The 22,709-nt window shown below is 41.3% G+C and overlaps 7 protein-coding genes across 7 annotated transcripts; 5 read left to right on the top strand and 2 right to left on the bottom strand.

Annotated features, from left to right (window-relative positions):
* Positions 1-194: 194 nt before the first annotated feature.
* Positions 195-578, top strand: BATDEDRAFT_91734 (uncharacterized protein; the record flags this gene model as incomplete). The annotated part of the gene is made up of 1 exon (XM_006682041.1): positions 195-578. One exon carries the CDS (start codon positions 195-197, stop codon positions 576-578), a length of 384 nt encoding a protein of 127 aa, XP_006682104.1.
* Positions 579-882: 304 nt separating this feature from the next.
* On the bottom strand, positions 883-4,615 carry BATDEDRAFT_20822 (uncharacterized protein; the record flags this gene model as incomplete). Its single annotated transcript, XM_006681836.1, has 3 exons — positions 883-2,208; positions 2,287-3,534; positions 3,739-4,615. The coding sequence occupies 3 exons, from the start codon at positions 4,613-4,615 to the stop codon at positions 902-904; spliced, it is 3,432 nt and encodes a 1,143-aa protein (XP_006681899.1). The 3' UTR covers positions 883-901.
* Positions 4,616-6,657: 2,042 nt separating this feature from the next.
* On the bottom strand, positions 6,658-6,858 carry BATDEDRAFT_14071 (uncharacterized protein; the record flags this gene model as incomplete). The annotated part of the gene is made up of 1 exon (XM_006681806.1): positions 6,658-6,858. A coding segment is annotated over one exon (201 nt), but the record flags the coding sequence as incomplete, so codon positions are not given.
* Positions 6,859-9,302: 2,444 nt separating this feature from the next.
* On the top strand, positions 9,303-13,646 carry BATDEDRAFT_36067 (uncharacterized protein). The gene is made up of 4 exons (XM_006681943.1): positions 9,303-9,830; positions 10,350-10,532; positions 10,613-10,867; positions 11,127-13,646. The coding sequence occupies exons 1-4, from the start codon at positions 9,408-9,410 to the stop codon at positions 13,581-13,583; spliced, it is 3,318 nt and encodes a 1,105-aa protein (XP_006682006.1). The 5' UTR covers positions 9,303-9,407; the 3' UTR covers positions 13,584-13,646.
* A 134-nt stretch (positions 13,647-13,780) lies between these two features.
* On the top strand, positions 13,781-16,225 carry BATDEDRAFT_36066 (uncharacterized protein). Its single transcript, XM_006681942.1, has 2 exons — positions 13,781-14,468; positions 14,574-16,225. The coding sequence occupies exons 1-2, from the start codon at positions 13,889-13,891 to the stop codon at positions 15,821-15,823; spliced, it is 1,830 nt and encodes a 609-aa protein (XP_006682005.1). The 5' UTR covers positions 13,781-13,888; the 3' UTR covers positions 15,824-16,225.
* A 500-nt stretch (positions 16,226-16,725) lies between these two features.
* On the top strand, positions 16,726-18,545 carry BATDEDRAFT_36065 (uncharacterized protein; the record flags this gene model as incomplete). Its single annotated transcript, XM_006681941.1, has 3 exons — positions 16,726-16,751; positions 16,838-17,473; positions 17,552-18,545. The coding sequence occupies 3 exons, from the start codon at positions 16,726-16,728 to the stop codon at positions 18,501-18,503; spliced, it is 1,614 nt and encodes a 537-aa protein (XP_006682004.1). The 3' UTR covers positions 18,504-18,545.
* A 312-nt stretch (positions 18,546-18,857) lies between these two features.
* BATDEDRAFT_91736 (uncharacterized protein) lies at positions 18,858-19,498 on the top strand (the record flags this gene model as incomplete). The annotated part of the gene is made up of 4 exons (XM_006682040.1): positions 18,858-18,876; positions 19,026-19,235; positions 19,318-19,359; positions 19,455-19,498. The coding sequence occupies 4 exons, from the start codon at positions 18,858-18,860 to the stop codon at positions 19,496-19,498; spliced, it is 315 nt and encodes a 104-aa protein (XP_006682103.1).
* Positions 19,499-22,709: the final 3,211 nt, after the last annotated feature.

The following is a 22,709-nucleotide window of genomic DNA, read 5'->3' as shown; positions in this document are numbered from 1 at the left end:
GTCCATCGATTGACGTTGACGACAGCTCATACACTTCCATAGAGGAAGTTACATTATGTGATAGCGTGGTAGTTTAAGGCAATCTCAGGAACAGGATTGCGAAAAAATAATTATTTCGCAATCCCAAAAATCCATTCCATTTCGCACTTGCGGAACACTAATTCCGAGTGTATGACGAAGCATTAGAGTGCCAAATGATACAATCTGCTATTGATAAAAGTCGCACAGGAAAAGAGGCCACTCCATTAATAACCTTTGAGGAGACTGACCGTGAAGCACAAGAGGCTGAACAACTCCGCATCGCGCTGGAACAAAGTCGTGTTGATGGTTTACGTTCCGTAAACCCTTTTTGGGAAAAAGAGGATGAACATGTTGGAGTTTCTGAAATAGGTGGCCATTCAAAAACAAGCTCGTCACTAACTTTAGGTGCGGATGCTGCTCCTTATATTATTGGCGGTGGATCGCACGGAAGCACTACTGCTAGTGGTAGTGGCTCTACTTCTTTATTAACATTCACTGATGCTCCAAATTCAAATAGTGGCAAGAATGTGACATTTTCCAAGAGTGTGCATGGTTGATTCTTGTTTAAATAGTCAATAGTACTAGACTGGGTGGAACATGACTGGAAATGCGCACAATCTGTTCAAGTTGGAAATAATACTGGATCAAATGGGCAGATCTGGATTGAAAATAGCTGTCGAGTTGTTTACAAAAGTTTAGGAACCCTGTTTAAAAAACAAATGTTGGTTGTCAAGCCTTTGGAAGATTTGCTAACCCACCTCACTATGAATGCTCTATTGATGAACAGTTTGAATAAATGTTATTTTTTCAAGTATTTCCATCATACTGATACGATTTGAAATGTTATAGCTAAAAATATTTAGAAAGTATGAAACTTGGTTTATTTTTGAGCGCTTGATGCAGCTTTCTTGGATGCAATTTCACGAAGTAGTTGGGCATTGGCAGCACCCGTGGCATCTGCAAGCTGTGAAAACAGCGATTCAGATCGACCCAATAAGATATGTGGTGAGTCAAACTCGACCATTTCACCATCCTGCAGCACCAACACGCGATCAAAATCTACAATGGTATTGAGTCGATGAGCAATACTCAGTACAGTAGCATGGGCGAAATGCGTCTTGATACTCTGCTGAATCAGCTTATCAGCCTCAGCATCAACAGAAGCAGTAGCCTCGTCCATGACCAGCACAATCGGTTGCATGAGAATAGCCCGGCCCAGTGAAATGAGTTGGCGTTGACCAACTGACAGATTTTCACCATTTTCTGAAACTGGGGCCTCGAGTTTCTCGGGAAGACCAGTAACATACTCTTTGATGCCTATACGCTCTAGCACATCCCATATGCTTGCGTCCTCAAACTTGGACTCTACATCCAGATTTGCTCGAATCGTGCCAGTGAAAAGCACCGGCTCTTGAGGAATAATTTGCAATCGACTACGAAGGGTTTTAAGCCCAAGTTTGCTGATATCAATGCCATCTAGCTCGATATTACCAAGCGAAGGTTCGATAATACGAAAGAGTGTAGTCATGAGTGTAGATTTACCAGATCCGGTACGACCTACAACTCCGATTTTTTCACCAGGTCGGATATTCAAAGAAAGATTTTTAATGACAGCAAAGTCTGGACGAGACTCGTATCTAATCTCAAGGTTCTTGATAGTAATGGCACCCTTTGTGGGCCATGAATCTGATGCTGGATCTGTATCATACGAACGTGGAGCTTCCTGTGGTAAATCATTTCCATATACATCCAGTCGCTCAACGGCATTCATCTCAGCATCAAGTTGCGAAAACGCCATCAACAACAAGTTGATCAGCCCAGTCAAGCCAATAGCATACGTCAAAGCAATACCGATTTGAGAAGAATGAATGTCGGAATAGGAGCCAATGAGGACCAAAGTAAGAACCACAATCGAGGCAAGTAGTTCAATTCGCATATTGACCCATACGGAGCCAAGAAGCTTTAACATGCTAGGAGTATTGCTTAGATCCATTAGAGTGCGTTGACGTTGAACAAATCGCTTTTCAACACGGAATGCCTTGACAGTGGCAATACCAGCAAGGGATTCTGAAATATGAGCATACAGTGGAGATCGTTGAACAGACTCGAGACGTTTCAGCTCGCGATTAGCATTCTGATAGTATTTTATTATATAGAAATACAAGACTATTAAAGGAACCACGATCACTACAGTATTTCAAACAATATTAGATACACAATAATATACGGGTTAGAAGCGGCATACATAAAGCAATAATGACTTACATAACATATATGGCAAAACATATGCCATAAGAACAACAATCGAAATCAAGCCAGTTGTAGCAATGATAGTCAAGAAAAGAAGAATCCAAATAGCTTGATCAATACTTTCAACATCCTTGGACATTCGATTTAAAATACGACCAACTGGCTGCGAGTCAAAAAAGCTCATAGGAGCAGCAATGATACGTTTAAGAGCAGCAGAGTGATAGTAGTGGGCAGAACGATATCCTCCAACAAGAACAGCTGCATTTAGAGCTAAAGAAAAGAACACTTGAATACCACCAAGTCCAGTATAGATGCGAAGATACTGATCGGCTGTTAAATTTGGATACATATTGGAAGTCCACCAAGACAGCCATAGATCTGTAAGCAGATGCGATGCCTGAGCCAAAATAGCAGTAATGGCCACTACCACTAGGTAAGAGTATCCACCACATGCCACGACGTAACTCCAGTATGTTTTTCCTTCAACTGCACCTAGATTGCGGTCTTCCTCGACAATAATGTTGCCGTTTTTATCTGCACCGGTATCTTCCACAACTGCTGCAGTTTTCTTGAGTTTTGATTCGATGGGTTTGTCTTCATCGTCATCGAGCTTGTAATGTTTCATCATATTTGCCAGCACACCATCCTTGGCCACAAGATCCTTGAATTTACCTTGCTCTGCAATTGTACCATTATCCATAACAATCACATGGTCTACCTCGGGAAGAAAATGCAGTTGGTGAGTAACAAGAATAACAGTTTTGTCCTTGAGCATTTGTTTGATGGAAAGCTTGAACACATCGGCACCAACATGCGCATCCAAGGCAGAGATTGGATCGTCCAGCAAGTAAGTATCGCAATCTTGGTACATGGCGCGAGCCAACGAAACGCGTGCTTTCTGACCACCAGACAAGTTGACTCCTTTTTCGCCAATCTGGGTCATTTTACCAGCTGGAAATTGCTGCAAATCATTTGTCAAACACGATGCTTCAATCACTGCGTCCATTCGAGTCTTATCAAGCGAATTGTTGAAGAGGATATTGCCCTGAATGGTCTCGGTAAGAATCCATGCCTGTTGAGAACAGTACGCAAGAGTGCCAAAAATATTCATTGAACCGTCGATGCAACGCATTTCACCAATAATTCCAGAAAGAAAAGAACTTTTGCCACTACCAACTGGACCAACAATGGCAACAAGCGAGCCTTTTTTGATTGAAGTAGTAATGTGGCGAAGGTGGAAAAGAGCATTTTCTTCCTTGGTAGCTGAATGATCATAGTCGGGATGTGTAGATGGAGCATCTTTAACAATATCCTCGTCAGCTTTTTTGTCAGTGTCGGATTTTTTACCCAGAAATTTACGACGTTTTTCGGTATTTTTCTGTTTTTTCTCTGCCAATTTGGCAACTTTGGCATCTGCTTCGTCTTTGAGATGCTTGGCATCTGTTTTTTGAAATTCCCATCTAAAACTAGCGTTTGATAATTGAATTGCAGCATCCTTGGGTGCGTCTGGAGTGTTTTCAAAAGTAGATTCTACGCGAGGCTCGGCCTCTTCAGCAAGTATAAAATCACGGATACGATCCCACGATACCTTGGCAAGAACCACCGATACCAACGAGCCAGGAAAGACCAACAGTGGCTGAAACAAAATATTAAAGAGCGACAGAGCAGGGAAAATAATAGGTGCAGTGATGGATCCATTGGAAAGAGAAAATGCAATGAAAGCGACAATTGGCATTAAAACAGGAATAACTTGGATGATACCAACGAAAAAAACTTGTACAATGTAATAGTTTTTAAGTGCTTTGATCTGCCCATTTCGAATAGTTGTGATGCGATCAAAGAAAAACTCCTCGAGAGCACGGAACTTGATGATCTTGATACCATAAAGCATTTCGCGGAGCGCTTTGAGTCGCTTATCGCCAAAACTAAGAAACAGTCTTTGGTACTTGACAAAAAAGCCAATCATGCCAGCTTGGATTAAAAGTGCAAAAAACAGAGTACCTGCACCTGCCCAAACTGAGTAGCCAAGTAGCTGCCCAAGAAGGTAAATGGCGACAGCAATTTGGATAGGAGTGGCGTATGCCCCGGCAAAACCTTGAATAGCCATAGCAATCTTTTCAGCATCAATATTGATAAGATTAAGAATTTTTCCCTGAGTAAATTTGATGCTAGATTGTCCGGAAAGCTTGAGAGTCTTTTCATAGATGGCACAGATGATAATGGTTCGGATGTTGATTTCAGTACGACGTATGATTTGGTCGCTTGTGGCACGAAAGATACTGGAACCAATCTGTAAAGCAAATAGCGTGAATGCCAATCCAGCACCGCTTTGAATAATCAACATGGAGCGCGGGTATTGTGGGATTAAGAAATAAATGACCTGCTGGACGAATGTCGGAACACTCAGTGAGCACGCAATGGACACGCTTTGGCAAAAAATGGCAGTGAGAATAGAGGCCATGTATTTTCTAAACACACCCCAAAAAAGACTTGGATGTTTTTTTGTGGCCTTTTCAGAGTCTGCCATCCAAGCTCTATACTCGACCCAAAATTCATCTAAATGATGAGACACAATCTCCGCTTGGTCGTGACTGTTGAGCGTGAGTAAATCCTGCAAATAAATTTAAATCAAACATTGCAATAGAAATGATGAGTTGATTAGATACTTCAGCTTTAAATAGATCATAGGGGTATCGAGTTAATCAGGCCATTTCTGATTGGTTTTTGTAACAAGCCAAAAAATAAATCAGTCGAGTCACAAACTCAGGGTCGAGGAATGTCAATTTTCGATTTTATCAATAATCAGCTCAACATTCAGGTGGAAAGTCAACGTGATGCTTGACAGTAAGTGAATTGCATTAAAGCGGTGCCAATATAATTATTTAAAAACAGACATACCTTGGACAGCAATGGCTGTTTTGCACCCAAAAACATAAGAGGTGTCAACCACTCTAATGTAATAAATGTATAAGGATTGAAAGACATGCTTTTTTTGGCGGCAGTAGCAGGGACTACTAAAGGCTCTGAAGTGGTAGTCATGCCTAAAGTGTTCTGTTTTTCGCTGGAATCATTTTTGGAAGCTGTAACTGAATTTTGAGGTTGCTCTGAAACAACAATTGATGCAGGTAAATCGTCAATATCTAACATGATAGCTCTAGTTTAGCACTTTGAGACTGCAATTAGATGGACTGCTTAAGCTCTGAAAGTACTGAAATCGATTTTATATACGCTTTTTCGTTACCTTTTATACCTTTTTATAAATGAAGCTGTATTGACACGTCATCAAACAAGTATACCCGGAAATGTGGCTGTTTCTATCGGCCGGACCAAGTGTCAGACAACTACGTACCCAGCACAAATTGCATTTGGACTCTCATTACAGCCATATTCATGTAGAGTGAATCACTCCAGTATTCATCATGCAGTGACTGTATTCTGCATTGAAATATACAATGATTACTACACATTGACTGTATTGCGTGTTTGATATACAACAACCATCATATAACACACAATCAAACTATAATGTTGAATCTACACTTTGCACTCTTAGTAATCATACATTGTTCGATCACCAAGTTTGAACCCACATTCATGTATTGTGTTGGACTGTCAATGTTGTCAATACAACTCTGTACACACATTTGTTGTATTCTGAATCACGGATACAATCGCAATCTAGTTCAACAACAATCATGACACATGTCAGTAATGCAACTGTTTATCACACACCAACACTGTTATTTAGTGGTCCATTCAAATCAATATGGCTGCAAGTTGTTGTTATATCACGTATTCTGGACATGGTTTTGATATTGCACATCCAGTTCCATCACATTGTTGCTGACACATCATTGTAACACTGCATGTATCAAACACCGACATGTCCCCATAACCATGAACATGCAGTTTCACGTATAGTATTAAAACCACGCATGTCGTTGGTTGAATCATCACTACTAGTGTACAATACACTACAGTACATGTATGTTGACATGTGTTGTACCAAGAGCTCCACATTTGTGCTATTTGACTCGCCAATATCTTTTGCAATGCAAAATGGACCTCTGGATTTATTTCGCACATTTCACTGCAAATTTGCGAAATTCACATAAAATTCGCTTAATAATATGATAAACAATACATGTATCATACTATATTTCGACAGTCCGAGGTAAAAACAATATCAACAACAACCACATCTACGGAATGCGTGCAAAAACTATGCATGTATATCGTTTCTTTAAAAACGAGACAAGTATCCTATTCCAGATCTCCATCCTTTGGAAACCGTCTCCTGCAATTATAATAAATTTATATGTAACCCAACATTTCTCCTTTCAATCCATCTGCATATGTAAGTTTTCTACCATTGAATAACTCAAATCACCAAATTCCACCTCGCTGCCAATTTCCCAAGCAGATAATAGCCCTGATTGTCTGATCGCTCAGTCTGGTCCGCGAATCAGTAATTAAATGCCTTGCCTTTGAAAAGGCGTGCTCCGAGGACGCAGATGTGGCTGGAATTGCTAGATAATCCCTTGCCATTTTTGCAAGCAAGGGGAAATCCGATTCACGACGTTTCCACCACTCCAATGGGTCTTGCCTAGGATCCACCACTGGGATATTCAAATATTCTTCGAGTTGCAAAGTAGGAGTCAACTTTTTATTTTTAAAACCCCTATTTGCTGGAGTAGGTGCATCCGAATTCTAATGAAATGAGCGTAACAAAGTTTAAATACAAGTAATTACGCATGTGATTATCTGACAAGTCCAATGCCGTTTTGAATATCTCTAATTGCATCAAGCCACTTTGATTGTGGTACTCGGCATAGACGCTTTGGATTTGCCTTTTGATTTTTTCTTTCTGAGAAGCATTTTCTTGGGCATCCTGATTTTCGTCGTCGTAAAACTCAAGTTTGTGTCGAGGATCAAGTACCACAGCGATCACACAGTGGTTACTGGAAACATTAAAATACTTGTCAAGCCTCATTTGAAATGCATTTGGGATGCATTTGCTGCGCCTTTCAAATTTCCAATGTATCAATTGCAAGCGATTCATTGGCAATTCTTCGACGACTTGCTGGAGTTCCAGAAATCGAAGCGTCTAATCATTGTCCATAATCATCGACGGCATTTTCACAATGGTCCAATAACACGTTGTACCATGGTATAACGTATGACAACGTTTGATGCTTGTTGATGTTGCATTCCATTGTGGCTTGTTTAAATGGTTGAAAGAAATGCACTAATTTAGTCAAGTTGTCCCAATCTCCCGCTGACGGCACGTCAGGGATCTTCTTTTCCATGTACAATTGATCCAAGATTTGAACGAGTGGTTCTAATTAACAAATTTAAAGACAACATGTTATTGCAAATTTAACTGCAAGGTGGCATACATAAAGTGCTCTTGAAGTTCAGCTCTAGATCCTTGACGTACCTCGCATTTTCAAATATGTGACCAGCATATCGAATGCAGAGTTCCATCTCGTGGCGACATCAAGGATTGGCTTTAAGATTCTCCCATTATCTTTTTCAGTTGTTCCATCGATGCGGGGCAACATTGTAGCAATTTAATCCCTTACCTCAGTGTCTCGATTGATGTCTTGATCTCTTGATGTGCATCTTGGGCGGTAAGATCAAGGACATGTGCAAAGCAACGATGATGACATTCGGGAGATTCCAAATAACCAGAATTGATGAGCTCTTAAACGAAAACCTCATTGTTGGACGCATTGTCAGTGCAGATTCCTAAAATGAGCGATTTCCTATCACCGCATATGGGTTCCACAATCTGCTTGAATAATGCCGCAATGTTCTGGCTGCTGTGGCTGTCATTAAATACAAGAAAGTCGACAAGAATGCATTTCAGTTTCCAATTTTTGTCAATAAAATGGGCAGTGACGGCCGTGTAAGCAACATTGTCTGGCGATGTCCATATGTCGGTCGTAAACGAGATCTTGGATGTGTTTTCTTTGATAAGAGCATAAACGTCAGCTTTTGCAATTTCGAAATCACGATTCACAGTTTGTGATACAGTATCGGCGGACTTGAAAATGATATGCTTGTTGATGTACAACATCATTTGTTGAAAATACGGATTCTCAACAATCAAAAGCGATTGATGGTCACCAACGATCCACCGCTGTAGCTTGTTTTGAAATTCTGTTTGGGTAAACCCTGTCAGTACAAAATAGATTAACATCAAAAAATACAATATTAATATTCCAGACCGCAGAAATAATGACGCATCATACGAGTATGCAATGATTACCTTTTTCAAAGCAGTCTTGAATCTTACTTTGTAGTTTTGTACCCTTCAAACTTATACTTGTGGAGTCTTTGGAATACTGATACATTGCATCTGATAGAGCGTCGCAGTGTTTGGTCACCAAATGGGCAACAAGATTGAAGTTGGTTCTTGAATTTGTCTTGACGAGCTGCTGACAAACTTTACAGGGAATTCTCGCCTTGTCAAGGTCATTTATATCATCAAGCTTGTCAAAAACTGCCACACCAAACTGGCCTTTGAGACTTTAGACAAACGTGTGGTTGTTAAAGGAATAGAGCATGAGATTGAGGGTAAGGAGGACGACGCATGGTCATGACTGTCATTGAGCCTCCTTTTCCTTTTGCTTGTATCCTCGTGTCGATCGATTGACGTTGACGACAGCTCATACACTTCCATAGAGGAAGTTACATTATGTGATAGCGTGGTAGTTTAAGGTGATCTCAGGAACAGGATTGCGAAAAAATAATTATTTCGCAATCCAAAATCCATTCCATTTCGCATTTGCAAAACACTAGATGGATTAAAGTAGTTTTCCTAAACTCATTTGTTTTATAAATACCAAGTTTATTAACAGGATTGTTTTTATAGGATGTGATTCGATACAAACTCGATAATTTTGATTAAATTTGCCATTTCAACTCAAACCAAATTTAAATTTTGGTCAAATTTCAAATATTTGGGTAAAACGCAACAACAGTTTTGATTCGACAATTCGAGTTTGTCAGTTGAAACAATTTCAAGCGAAACCATCAGAAACGACTGTCGAGGTTTTTAGAACCATTACTGAAAATACTACAGCAACTACCACAAAAAATACTACAGAAACCACTGCTGCTATCAAATCATGGAAATTGCTCGGCCTGTTCAGACAAACAGAACATCTGATAATGGCACCATGTCGCTTTATCAGCAAACTCTCAGTCTTATTGAAAAGCTGTACTCATTACCCGACTTTGAAAGGTTTTTGTTTCCCAATGGAATTGAGGCTTTTGCATCAGAATCCGGTGCTATTGTTGTCGATCCCATTCAGGTCTTGTTTGGCTGCTTTAGACTAGGCGCTCCTCTATGCGTTCTATTCAATCATTTAGGTCCTCATAAGCTGTTGCCCGTTACTGAAGTCGACGTTACTTCAACTACCTATACCAATGTATCGAAAAAATGTGTATATCATTTCTTGGTTGGAGTCAAGGACGAATTGGGTGTGCCTGAAGACCAGCTGTTCTCTTTATCAGACCTGTACAAGGACGACACTAACGCATTGGTCAAGGTGTGCCATTTTGTTGTGCCATGAATGTGATGTGTTTCTGTTGTTGGCATGCAATTCACAACGACAATGGCATCAAGCAGTTGCTTTGGTGATGTTGATTCAGCTTTGCATTTCAGTCATGTTGTGAATCATTGAGTTGTACTGTTGTTCATTCCATATGTTGCAACTACCATTATAACACTTCGACCAATCACTAAAAAACAAAAGAGATTATGAATCGACATGCTAGTCTTGATGCTCATATTCGCCACTTTGTCATCTAAAAGTAAAGGCTTTGCCTTTTTTCATGTGCTTGCTGGTGATACACTGCAGCTCTCTACAAGCTGATGCACTAGATGTATGAATTGCATGGCAATCAACTTGTTTATGTTCTTGATGGGTTTTCATGTTGTATGACCAAATCCTGAAATTCTGATTCCCTTGTGCGTTTTTCATCATGATAGCCGCTTAAGCCTCTTGGTTTTATTTTTATTAATCAAATTTAATACTACATTTTTGATTTGATCGTTTGGCTTATAGGCAATCAAAACCATCACAATTGTTGTGGATGACATAGAACGGCGTGGCTTGTTGCCGCCACTGCGACCATTGCCGTTTAATACCAATCAAGAAACTGAAAAACCAACAGACAATCGTGCTCGTGTGGTTATGGAACTGTTGGAAACAGAGCGTCTCTACATTACATCACTTCAAGAACTGCTGGCAAGTATTCAGATGTCATTTAAAAATCAGCTTGATGGTACTTTATACTGATCTAATCTTTGGTTGCATGTCTTGTTCAGACATACGAAAACGAGCTTCTCTCAAACAACTCTATTGTAAACAAGGACATGATTTACAAAATATTTGCCAATCTACCTGATTTGGTCGATTTTCAGCGGCGATTCTTAATCTCTATGGAAACTACACTATCTCTTCCTCAAATGGATCAAAGGATTGGAGCATTATTTATTAACAATGCAAGTATTGTTTTTTTCAGTAAATGTAGCTTATATCTCATGTTGAAAATAGTTGCTCATCAAAACGTTATTGGATCTGTAATCGTGATATAGGAAGAAGGGTTCAGTGTCTATGAACCCATGTGTGGAAACTATGATAATGCATGCAAATTGGCATTGCAAGAAACTGCTATTCTTTCTACTAATCCTCGCATTGACCCTGCTCGTGGTTTACAAGGATACCTCATTAAACCTGTTCAGCGTATTTGCAAATATCCACTACTACTTAATGTGAGTTTTTGAATCTAATTTGTTGGAAAGCATCATGTTTTGGCTTTACACTAATATACCCTATTAGGAACTGATCAAACTAAGCTCACCCGAGGCATATCCATATTACAATGAGCTTGTGGCAGGAAAAGAAGCAATCATGAGAGTGACCGAACGGGTCAACGAGACCAAACGTGTTGAAGAAAACAGACACATCAAACAAGATATTTCTGACCGAGTTGAGGATTGGAAAGGGCTTCGTCTTGAAGATTTTGGAAATCTATTGTTGACTGATAAGTTTTACCTTGTATCGCATGATTCTGAAAAGGAATATGTGCTGTTTCTTTTTGAACGCATGTTTCTTTGCTTAAAAGAATCTAAAAAGAAGAAGAAGCGAAATGGACCCGAGGAGACTGTATACACCATCAAGGGCAACATTCATCTTTCGTCGATTGGCAAAGTGGATGACAATTCTGTTCCAGCATCACAACACTTTGAATTGGTGGTTCATTGGCGTGATATTGGAGAGATGGAAGCCTTTCCTTTAAAATGCCGTAACTTGGAACAAGCAACGCTATGGAAAGGGCGGTTAGACCAACTGCTGTATCTTGAAAGACAGCGTCGCATGTCCGTTTCTGACCAACGGGCACACGAGACAGCAGCAAGAATGGCCAGTATGTCACTGGCACCATCGCCAGATTTGCATGATGCAGACGTGTCGGTGGATGAACCCAAACGCACCCATTCACTGTACCATACCAATGCTTCTGCCAACGATCTCAAGCTTGTTTCGAGAAAAAGTAGTCCTGTTTCTGTCCGGCCTGGAGATCGTCGACCTACCGAGCTCTCTCCGCGTACATCCAGCATTAATGGACCCAATGCAGCCATGGCTAGTCGTCCTTCTGTCGTACTATCCAGAGGACAAAGCTCACTCAGTGTAACTTCAGGCATGTCTTCCAAACCAATGAATGGTGTTTCTACCAACGATTCTAGCGTGGCTGGATACCCATTTCATCCAGAAAACATGCAACGTAGCAGAAGCTCGACTGACCCAGCTACAGGAACAGGTCCACAATGGACTGGGTCGATTCCTACGTTACCCTCTCAAACGCAACCCCAGCTATCTGAACATGGAGTACCCATGTCTACACATGCTACAGCACAAGAGCGACGGGTTACTCTGGCATCGCTCTCTCATGGTGGTGTACCCACGACAGGATCTAGTGGGAATGCATTTGGCGGATCATACTTTATGCCGTCGCTCAAGAAAAAGGATTTAAAAAAGATGGACGACAGGAACCATACAAAAGAGGAAGCCGTCGTACCATCTGTAGAAGACGTGTTGATGCGATCTGGATTGGCAGGTGAGCCCATCAGCACTTTTGCAGCGAATGGTGGTTCTGGTAGCAATGCTAGCACTACTCAAGCACTTCCTACAGAATACATTCCATCGCCGCCAATCTCTACACCTGGATCACCTGGAGCATATCAACGATCTCAAATGCTGGGAGCGTTTCCCGGACAGAATGCTGGTGGTGGTATTCCAGGCGTATCTCGTTTACAAACAGATTTGAGAAGTATGCCTCCATCGCAGCTACAAGGTCCACACTCGCCTCGTGGAGTCAGCCATATGAGCTACGCTCAACAGCTTCCACCTCAACCGCCAAGAAATGTTGTATCTCCACAACCTCAAATCAGTATGGCTGAATATCAGCAGTATCAACAGCAACACCACCCACCTCAACAAGGGCCTGGTTACTACCCAACATTTCAAGCACAAGGGTATCAGCAAATGCAAGAAGCAACCCATCGGTCGCAACGAGCAAGTATGTCACCAGAGCAGAAGACCATGCCTTTAGATTCCAATTTTGAACAACATGCCAATGGACATGGAGGAATAAGTATTAGTACTGCAATCAGTGCAGGCATGATGAATCGTGGACAAGCATCAGCATCTCAGACATCAGCCTCGTCTGGACCCGCACCCACCATTGGACTTCCACCTGTTCCATTAAGCTCGAGTGGAAACAGAGCGGTATCACCGTTACCATCCAGTGTACGATCTCAAGAAGAAGCTATACATGGAAACTATTCATATCACCAGCAGTATCATCGTAATGACATGACATCGCCTACGTTGCACTCTCCACCAGCGATACCCAACGGAACATCGTCTATACGTGAGCGTATGACATCGCCTATTCCAGGACCACGAGCACATCCAACCACATCAACGGGGAGTTCCTCCCAAGCATCGACCTCATCGATTGCACCCCTCATTAAGATCAAGACCTACTATGGTGATGATGTTATTTTGATAGCGGTACCATCACGAGGAACAACGTATCGAGACCTAGTATCCAAGATCACACGCAAGATCCGACTGAACAATGCAGCATTACCAGAAGGTAGAGAGATTCGACTGCGATATCGAGATGAAGAGGGAGATTATGTCAGTATGAATGGAGATGATGATGTGATGATGGCATTTGAGCTTGCACGAAATGGGAGTGATCGTGGATTAGTACATATCACGGCGCAATAGGATGAATATATTGAATAGGAGTAAAAACTTGAATAAAGAGTTTATTGGATGAGATTATCCGAGAAGCGATTAAATAATAATGCAAATGTGATGCTTTGAAGTGTAAGAGGGTCAATGCAAGATATTTGAAACACACACAAGACGGGTTTATAGATTTGGAGTGATTTTTTGGGGTTTTACTTCAGACTAGAACTTTAAACGATTTGTATTCCTTCTTGAGCAGCTTGAAAAGAACCTTCAAACCAGTCATCAGAACTAGAATTGAATCCAGTTATTATTTTATTGATCGACCAAAGACTACAGCAATGAACTTTTTAACTTTTGTGATGGGATGGTTCATCACAGTAGGGAGGCTAGTCATAGCACAAACGACCCCACAATGTGTTGCACTTGATAGCTCGACACCTTGTGGTTTGGATTACACAGGCTATCCAGTGTTGCAATCGCAGTTTGCATCTGTTGCAGCCTTTACTGCAGCAGTGCAGTCCAACATTGCGGATCTCAATCAAGTTGCGGATTCATTTGTAAACAACTATGGCTGCACGACAGGACCCATTCGACCAGCACTTGAAGTAATGCGATATCAAGTATCTATTCAATGTTCAATGGCCATCAATGATGCGATTGTAGCAGGATGTTCAGTGTCTTCAAACCGTCCACCCAAAGGACCACTTTTATGTACACAATTCTGCTCCATGGCAGGAACTACTGTTCAGCAAGTCTTTCAGAATACAACTGCCTGTAGTGCACCAGGAAGTAATGCTATTGCACAAGCAAGAACTAACTTGCTAACTCAATACTCAAACTATTGTACGTTTTCAAGTAATGCCATAGCAGCTGGTGCTCCATGCACAGGAGGTGCTCAAGCTGAACGAGACTTGTGTGGTAAGTCGATCCTAACCAACTGCTTGCATTGATTTCTCAATAACGCCTCGTTGTGGTGGCTGCCGTTAGAATGTGGCTTTAGAAACTCACTTTTTGTATTATTAGGTTGGAGAAATAACTCGACTGCTATTGCTCAATGCACTACAAACTTCAAAGACACTTGCTGTACGAATCTAACTAAACTGAGTACTGTCTCGGCTGGAGTTTCTTCTAAATCAAACCTTGCTCTTTATATTGGTCTTGGAATTGGTGGTGTTGTACTTCTAGTAGTGGGTGCCATACTCGCTGTCTATCTTTACAGGCGTCGATCACAATCTTATGTGGATCATGAAGACAAGGCCGCTTATCAAGCAAATCAATATCGAGGCTCTCATAAACTTGAAGAAATTGAAGCCAATTCCACTCCAAAGGGTCCAATCACCGCACTCTATTCGCCTCCTAGTCTCGCTAAATCTGCTACAAGCAATCACAACTCTATCGTCGCTTCAAATCTCTCCGCTGCTCCTGCTGCTCCTCCTTCCTCTGCCAACTCTTCTCCTCCCATTACAATGAACAATCTACCTCCCACTGCAAGAAAAACTAGAGTCCTTCATCCCTATGAACCCACTTTACCCGACGAACTTCGTTTAGAAGTCGGTTTGGAAATCATCATGGTTCGTGCATTCGACGATGGTTGGGCACTTGGTTTCGATCCAAATACTTCAAAACAAGGCGCTTTTCCCCTGGTTTGTGTTGCAGAAACTGATGATCAATCAACTATCATCACTACCGCTCCAAATACTGTCATTGCTGCTCCAAATGATTCTGCCTCGACAAGTATCTTGCAACGTAGTTCCAATACAAACTCCTCTCATCGTACTTCTTCTCAAATGATCTCTTCATCTGATCGTTTGGCTGTCAGCTCTCTTGTTGCTACAACCCTTCGCGAAAAACAACAGCGTGATCAACGCATTAGAGATGATATAGCCGGTCCTTTTGTTCGTACTGACCTCTCTGCAATCGAACGTCGTCAACGTGAACGTGAAGAAGAAACAGAAAGAGTGCGTTTGGAAGAACTAGATTACCAGCGTCGTCGTGAAGAACGTGAACGTGAACGGCTTCAACGGGAGCAAGAACGTCTGCGTTTAGAACAGGAGCGTATCGATCGTGAACGGAATCGTGTTCAGCGAGAACTGTTTGAACGTGAACGCACTGAACGTGAACTCCGTGACATGCAAGCCAATACTGCCTCTCCGCAATTCACTGCTGAATCTCCAACTGGTTCTAAAAAAACCAAACGGAGTCAGCAACCCATCAGCAAATTCTTGACTGATTTAGATGAAATGGGCAAACCCCATTCAAGTGACTCTCGTTAATTCAACCCCATTGCAATTTTATTCCAACATAGAATTGACTTGTTTACTTTTTGCCTATGTTTCTAGAATCACTTTGGTTTTATACTATTGAAAAAACTTCATTCTATGTTCATCTCCAACTTTATACTCGACACAATTCTACTCCCATATCATGTGTGCTTTTTTTATCATTTTGTACGAGATTCAACTCGGTTGCTGGCTTTGTTGGTTGTGCCATGTAGTAGTGTCAAGGTGTGTTGACATCTTGTAATACTGTGTACATGGTGTGTTTGGAATTTACAAGTCTTTGGTTTGAATCCAAGCCCAGCCACACTCTCCACCTTGTAGCCAGAGAACCCTTTTTTGATTTAATACTCTATGAATTATTCAAGATATAATAAATGTGTTTAGAATTGGTCCACCACAAGCTTTGTAATCACAATCAGGGTGATGGCACGACTGTAGTGTATCAAACCACGAGTCAAAGGGCTGAGAATAAAACCATGTAGCACACATTGCTGATCTCACAAGACTAGATACACACATTGTTGATCCTATACATCTACCACAAAATCAAATGCACACATTGTATTGATCAAATATTTCATCTTGATACTTTTTAATCCATCATGTTTAGACTGATGAAAACCAGGACATGCTGAGTAGACTAGATTTATTTGAAATTATCACTGGGTTGCGGAACTCATTGAACAAACTATTCATCTGGCATATGACTACAACGCAAGATAATGTGGCAGTGCCAGGCTCATATTTCCGATTCAAGCACACAAGCTTGATAATCTAACCCAACACACACTGCTTTCACTTTGTGTAACATGATGATTTGAAAAAGCTCAAGACGGAATACAGTTTCAGAATGATTGAACAACATTGAATTTCAACACTATTCACTCATCACAAACATGATCAGAATCACAAATCGAAAAAGGTGTGTACCAATGCAGGTGGCATAATTTTACACTGGCTCATGGACGATAGCTTATAAACTCGACCTTTTGTATCTTGTTTCTATAGTGAAATGTCAAATCCTACTGCTGGCAGCTCTGCGTTGGCTATCCCACGTAGTTATATCAATCCATTGCCTGCATCGGCTCACTTTGATTTTATACAGCGGAATGCTCAAGGCGACCTTGTTGAAAAGGGAACTTCAACTCCTTTTCGTTGGCTGTCTTTTAATATTCCTGCTCTTTTGTTGTGCGAGGATCGTCCACAGTTCCAACGTGGGTATCCTATGTGCAAAAACCCTGACCCTAATCCTGTTGATTGGAAAGATGGCTATAAACTTGGTACTGAAAACGGTCGACGATGTATCATCTCTCCGTATGGCGAGAATGCTTGGGAATGGGTGGTTCCTGATCCTTGGGAACAAGAAGACGCTGTTCGAAGTATTGCTGGTCTAGGTGGTCGTGTTATTCGCACATATACCCTGGGATTCGGAGACCACTATCACATGGAAGGTCCTGGAAAGTTTAATGAAAAGGCTTTTGTCGCTATGGATCATGCTCTTGCTCTATGTCGAAAATACGGTGTGAGATTGGTCATCCCGCTTGTCAATCAAAATAGTCCCAATCTATACTATGGCGACTATGGAATCATGACAGGGTTTAGAAAAAAGAGTCCCAGTGCGTTCTTCACCGACCCAGAACTCATGTATGTTTTGTTGAATAGTATGATTGTGAATAACTGCTGTGTTTGATACTAAATCATTGGATAATTGTCTATTCATAGAAATGATTTTAAAGGTCTGATCAAATTTATGCTTAACCGAAAGAACACAGTCAATGGTATCAGATACGGTGACGACTGCACTATCCTCGCATGGCAAACAGGAAACGAACTAGGCGGATGGGAAGGTGCTCCACCACCATCGAGATGGACAATTGACATAGCGACTTACATCAAAGGACTTGCACCCAATACTTTAGTCATGGACGGAACAATGGGTGGATTGGACTTCAAAAAGCGTATTCCTATAGAATCTCTTCAATCCAAATATGTCGACGTCTTCTCCAACAATTACTATTATGGTCGACAAGATATCCAACGACTCAAGGATGATCCAGCACATACTCGTTTGTATAAAAAGGCATTTGCTGTGACAGAATTTGGACTTGCCGATGAAGGCACGCTTACAGATGTTGCAACAGCCATTTCCAGCAACAAACTGGTATCGGGTGGATTGCTGTGGAGTCTGCGATACCATAGTGTTTTTAGTGGATTTTATACCCATTTTGAAAAGCTAAACTATTGGTCGTATCACATTCCAGGATTTCCCGCTGCCAAGGGTTTCATGCCTGAAGAAACGAATATTGTGAAGATGGTTCGCAACCTTGCCTTGCCATTAGCAGGACGATCAACTAAAGAACCGTATCCTTGCCCTCCCACACCAGGAGCGATTCGAGGCGTGACGCCTTTGACATTGAAATGGAAGGGATCAACTTGGGCTGCTCGATACAGTGTTGCACGATGCAAGTGTTCCACACCAACTCCACCACCAGAAACAGTCTGGGAAACACTATCCTGGTCAGTAAAAGACAATGTCGAATGGGGAAAAACTATTTATTCCGACAAGACTGCTGTCAAAGGAGTCTTGTATTGCTACAAGATCCAAGCCATTAGCGTCGATGGATTTGTTTGTGGCAAAGATGCATTGATCATTGGACCCATCAAGAATAGTTGAACAACCCTTTACCACCATTAGAATAAAAGTCATTAAATCATTACATCCGTATTCACGTAAAATGTATTATGTTGCTAAGATGGAAAATGGTCAACTATTCATTAACCATCCATTTGACATTATCAATGTCTAACAATCCAGATATTTGACTGTTTTCAAACTCTTTTTATCCTAAATCTCAGATACGCTCACACTTTAATTCAATACAACTACACATGGCAATCACCAAGAAACTAGAGTTCAAAGTAACAATATTGGCCAGTGATTTTGAATTGTTTATTTGAACACCCTTATTTAGTTGTATTTTGTGTGAATACACGACTGTAACTATTCACTGGTTTAAAACAATTTGAAATGGTTGTCAAGCATATTGGTGAGTGATTTTGTGTCTTGAAACTCACTTGAATAGATGATACCATCACATGAATGGACTTGAAAAGAAGTAGAGAGTACACTTGGTACAGTTTCTAGAATCTACTGTACTTTCAGTCAATTGATCAACCTTGTCTGTCCATGAAATAGTTCTTTTCAAGTTCCGTGATCATACATCTCAAGCAATCCTCACCAAGCTCGACTCTAGTCTGAAAGGGTTGACCTGTATCCCTGGTGTGTTGGATGTCTCGTTTGGCAAGACCTTTACCACTGAGCGTGCTCAAGGATTCAATCATGTCCTGATTGCTACGCTCAAAGACCGAGCTGCTCTGGCTACCTATTCTACCAACCCACAGCATGGTATGGAACTGCTACTAGTATATGAATGAGTTTGGATTCAGAATGCATATCGCTAACCCTTGGTGTACTATGAAAACTATAGTTGATGTTGTCAAGGCTGACATCCTACCCAATGTTGAGCAGAGTGAGTTGACAACATGATCTTGTGTATTTCTTTCAGATCTTCAAGTCTTGTGTGTATTCCAATAGGTAGATGACTAACAGACATGTATTGAATAGATGGTGTCTTGGCAATGGATATTGATGTTCCTGAAATCAACTGATTATCCATTAAACTTGTGTTGATCTGACCAACATTTTAACTTTCAAATCGATTATCAAGCAGCCGCTATTGTGCTAAATCCATGTTTTGTATATCAGTATTGGGATTGGATTACGAAATATTGGGTAGAAGCTGGCTTTATTTGGATATACAATACAATTCCAACACAACAAGCAACCACACAAAAACATTACAATGTCATTTCAATACCTGTTGTTATAACATTGTACTGTTTAGTAAAGTGGAGATGTGTGCCACAGCATAGATGTAGATTACCAGCTATATCGTTTGAGGGGTTGTCATTCTAATAGCAGCTATGAGTGAGTGTGGATATTCGACCCAACAGCAAATGACACGTCCGCCTTGACAATGCTTTAAATAGAACGCGAAGGGGTGTTATACGAATCGCTATAGATCCAGAGCTAGTAGCTTCAGCCAATACAACAAAAAACTATATATTGCAACGTAGAGACTAGAATGGAAACTGCTCCTTTGCCATCAGGATTGGTTTCATTATCAAACTCCAATCCATCCTTGCATCTATCCCGCAATAGCATCTCAAATATGCCTAATACCGTACACGACGATGGTAGTCAACAGTATCGAGACGAGACCTTGGCAAAATTATCAACAGACAAATGCAGACATCCTATTCCTCAATCTCCACAACCACCACTTCCCAAGGGATCATGGAAACGCATATTCAAATCCTCCTCCCATGTATCTGTCATACCTAGCGATGAAAAACCCGATTCGCTGGATTCACCATCAGAACCACAGAGTCGTACATCAACCACATCATTCCAATATACTGGCACAACAGGATCAAGCGAAGGGTTTCGTAGTCCGCACGTTGCATCTAAACTGGGTGGGTTGACGACCAAACTCGCGAGAATGCTGACAGGAAAGAATAAAGATAAGCGATTTCGATCCATATCCCATAGCGTAGGGATGGTCAATACGCATTCAGATTCGGACGGACTCAACGATGCCGATCAGTCTGGTGCCAACAGTTCTGCTCCTGGAACATCCTCCATGTCTCGAGTCAAAGAGTTTGGAAAACGGTTTGTAACCGGTGATCATTTTGGGATATCGACATTAAATAGTAGCGAAAGTGATGGTACCACCCAATCAAGAACTTCCAAAGGATCAGAGAATGAGTTAAAAACAGCGGTTTTAAATTTTGGTGGTGTAGATATGTCAACGTGTGTAGATTCGGTCCAACCAACTCTACACCCTTCTACCCATTTGGATGTCAGTCATGTACCCATACCACACACCTCGAAAGAAATGGAAAATGATTCATCAGTTCAGCCAATACCGCAATCCAAACCCAGACCCACATCGGTTATTTACGCATGGCCCAACTCGTCGCCTGGTGAAGAGAAAGTTTTGACTGTATTGACGGGTGGATCCAATGAAACAAGTTCATCAAAAAGTGTCCTTCAAAAATCATCCTCGGCTAGTTTGCTCGAAGATATTCGCAATCATGCTCAAACAAGGCCAAAAGCACGTCGTGGAACAAAAAACCGATTTGCCGAGCCTGCGTTTGATGCACAATCCCTTAAAGTAGGCTACTACACAATCTTTTAAACTGTTGATCATACCGTGAATGTATACTAATATGTAGAATATGATCCATCATGTATGGTTAGATGGCACAAGAAGAAAACGATGATATTGCGCCATTAACAACAAAACGAGGAGCAAGTGTAAAACGCAAACCAAGCAATATCAATCGTGCAGGAAGCAAACTCATGTCCAACACTAGATCAAAAAGCATCATCTCGCTTAATTTTGAAGAGCAGTTTGGTCGTCCATCTGCTGATGTGATTGCCAACAATCTTGATAGATATTTTCCTGGTATCTCTGATATTCGTGTCGATATTCTTAGCACTGAAGATGATCCAGAGGTGCCCTGTACACTGCAAAACTCGCTTGAAAAGGATATAGAACATACTAAAGTAGACAAAAGTGCATGCATGGTTAATGAATCAAGCAAGACTGGAGGCGAGTCGATTGCTAGATTGGAATCTCTGCGTCGGAATGGATCTCCCACAAAAAAACTTGTACCCACCACTGTAGATATGGATGAGTCAAATGTGGACCCCAATCATCATATACCAACATTGAACCTCGCGACTAACCCTATAGACAAGACAGCAGATACACCCTATTCATCGTGTTCTAGAGAATCTGTGTTTGGACAGTCAAAGTCATGCAATGAAATTGATACGAGTATAGAGAATCAGCAGCAGAAACTCATGCATGAATCGGGTCGCTCTAGACCAACTTCAATGCTTTTATCATCAATGGGAGAGTCATCTGGAAAGTCGGATACTCATTTTCAATGGCATTCTGGACCAACGCTAACTCTCAAGGATATTGTTCAAACAGCCATTACGGCAAATCAAACACGACGAGGATCGATAGCACCCTCGTCTATACTGCAACCTGTGTTTATGTCAGAACGCGAAGATAGCAATGTTTCTCTTCCGTCTTTTCATAGTACATGTAGCGCACCTACTCATCGATATATATCATCCAACTCTGCAGTTAGCTTATCTGATCGTCCACTCGAGTCAACAAAGGAGGAAACGGATCTATTGGAAAAAGAACAAGCACAATTGACAACTCGACCTCAGCCTAAAGGGTTTCGTAATCGTAAAAACCAACTATCTAAACTGGACACAAAATCTACTGGTGTGATTTCTATACGATCAGGTGGGACAATTCTGTCCGCATCCATTTCTGCCGTGCCCAATAGTGCTTATCCTCGCACACTTGGTCAAGTTACAATTAAACCAGACTTGCATTACGATCTGCATCATCCCCAAACTCAATCCAAAGACATGCTGAATAGGGAGGATGGTGTAGATAGAAAGGTTTCGTTGAAACGTGTCTTGTCTCGCAAGCAAAGTCAACATCGTGTAGGGAATCGTGCCAATCGATCCAGTGCCATCATGTCATCATGCCTTGAAACACCGAGTGGTGCTGGGATGTGTGTGAGTGCAATCAATCCCCAAACCAATGAGAAACTTATATGGGTGCGAGGTGAGCTGATTGGTCAAGGTGCGTTTGCTAGTGTTTATCTTGGAGTGGTGATTGAAACCGGACAATGCATCGCAGTAAAGCAGGTACAAAATTCACTTGCAGGTGAAGGGGAACTGAAACGTAAAAACACGGCCCAAAGAGCACGACCAGCATTTGGA

Source organism: Batrachochytrium dendrobatidis, assembly GCF_000203795.2.
Source record: "Batrachochytrium dendrobatidis JAM81 unplaced genomic scaffold BATDEscaffold_14, whole genome shotgun sequence".
NCBI lineage: Eukaryota > Fungi > Chytridiomycota > Chytridiomycetes > Rhizophydiales > Batrachochytrium > Batrachochytrium dendrobatidis.
The sequence above is the reverse complement of the archived record's forward strand: the minus strand, read 5'-3'. Positions and strand labels throughout refer to the sequence as shown.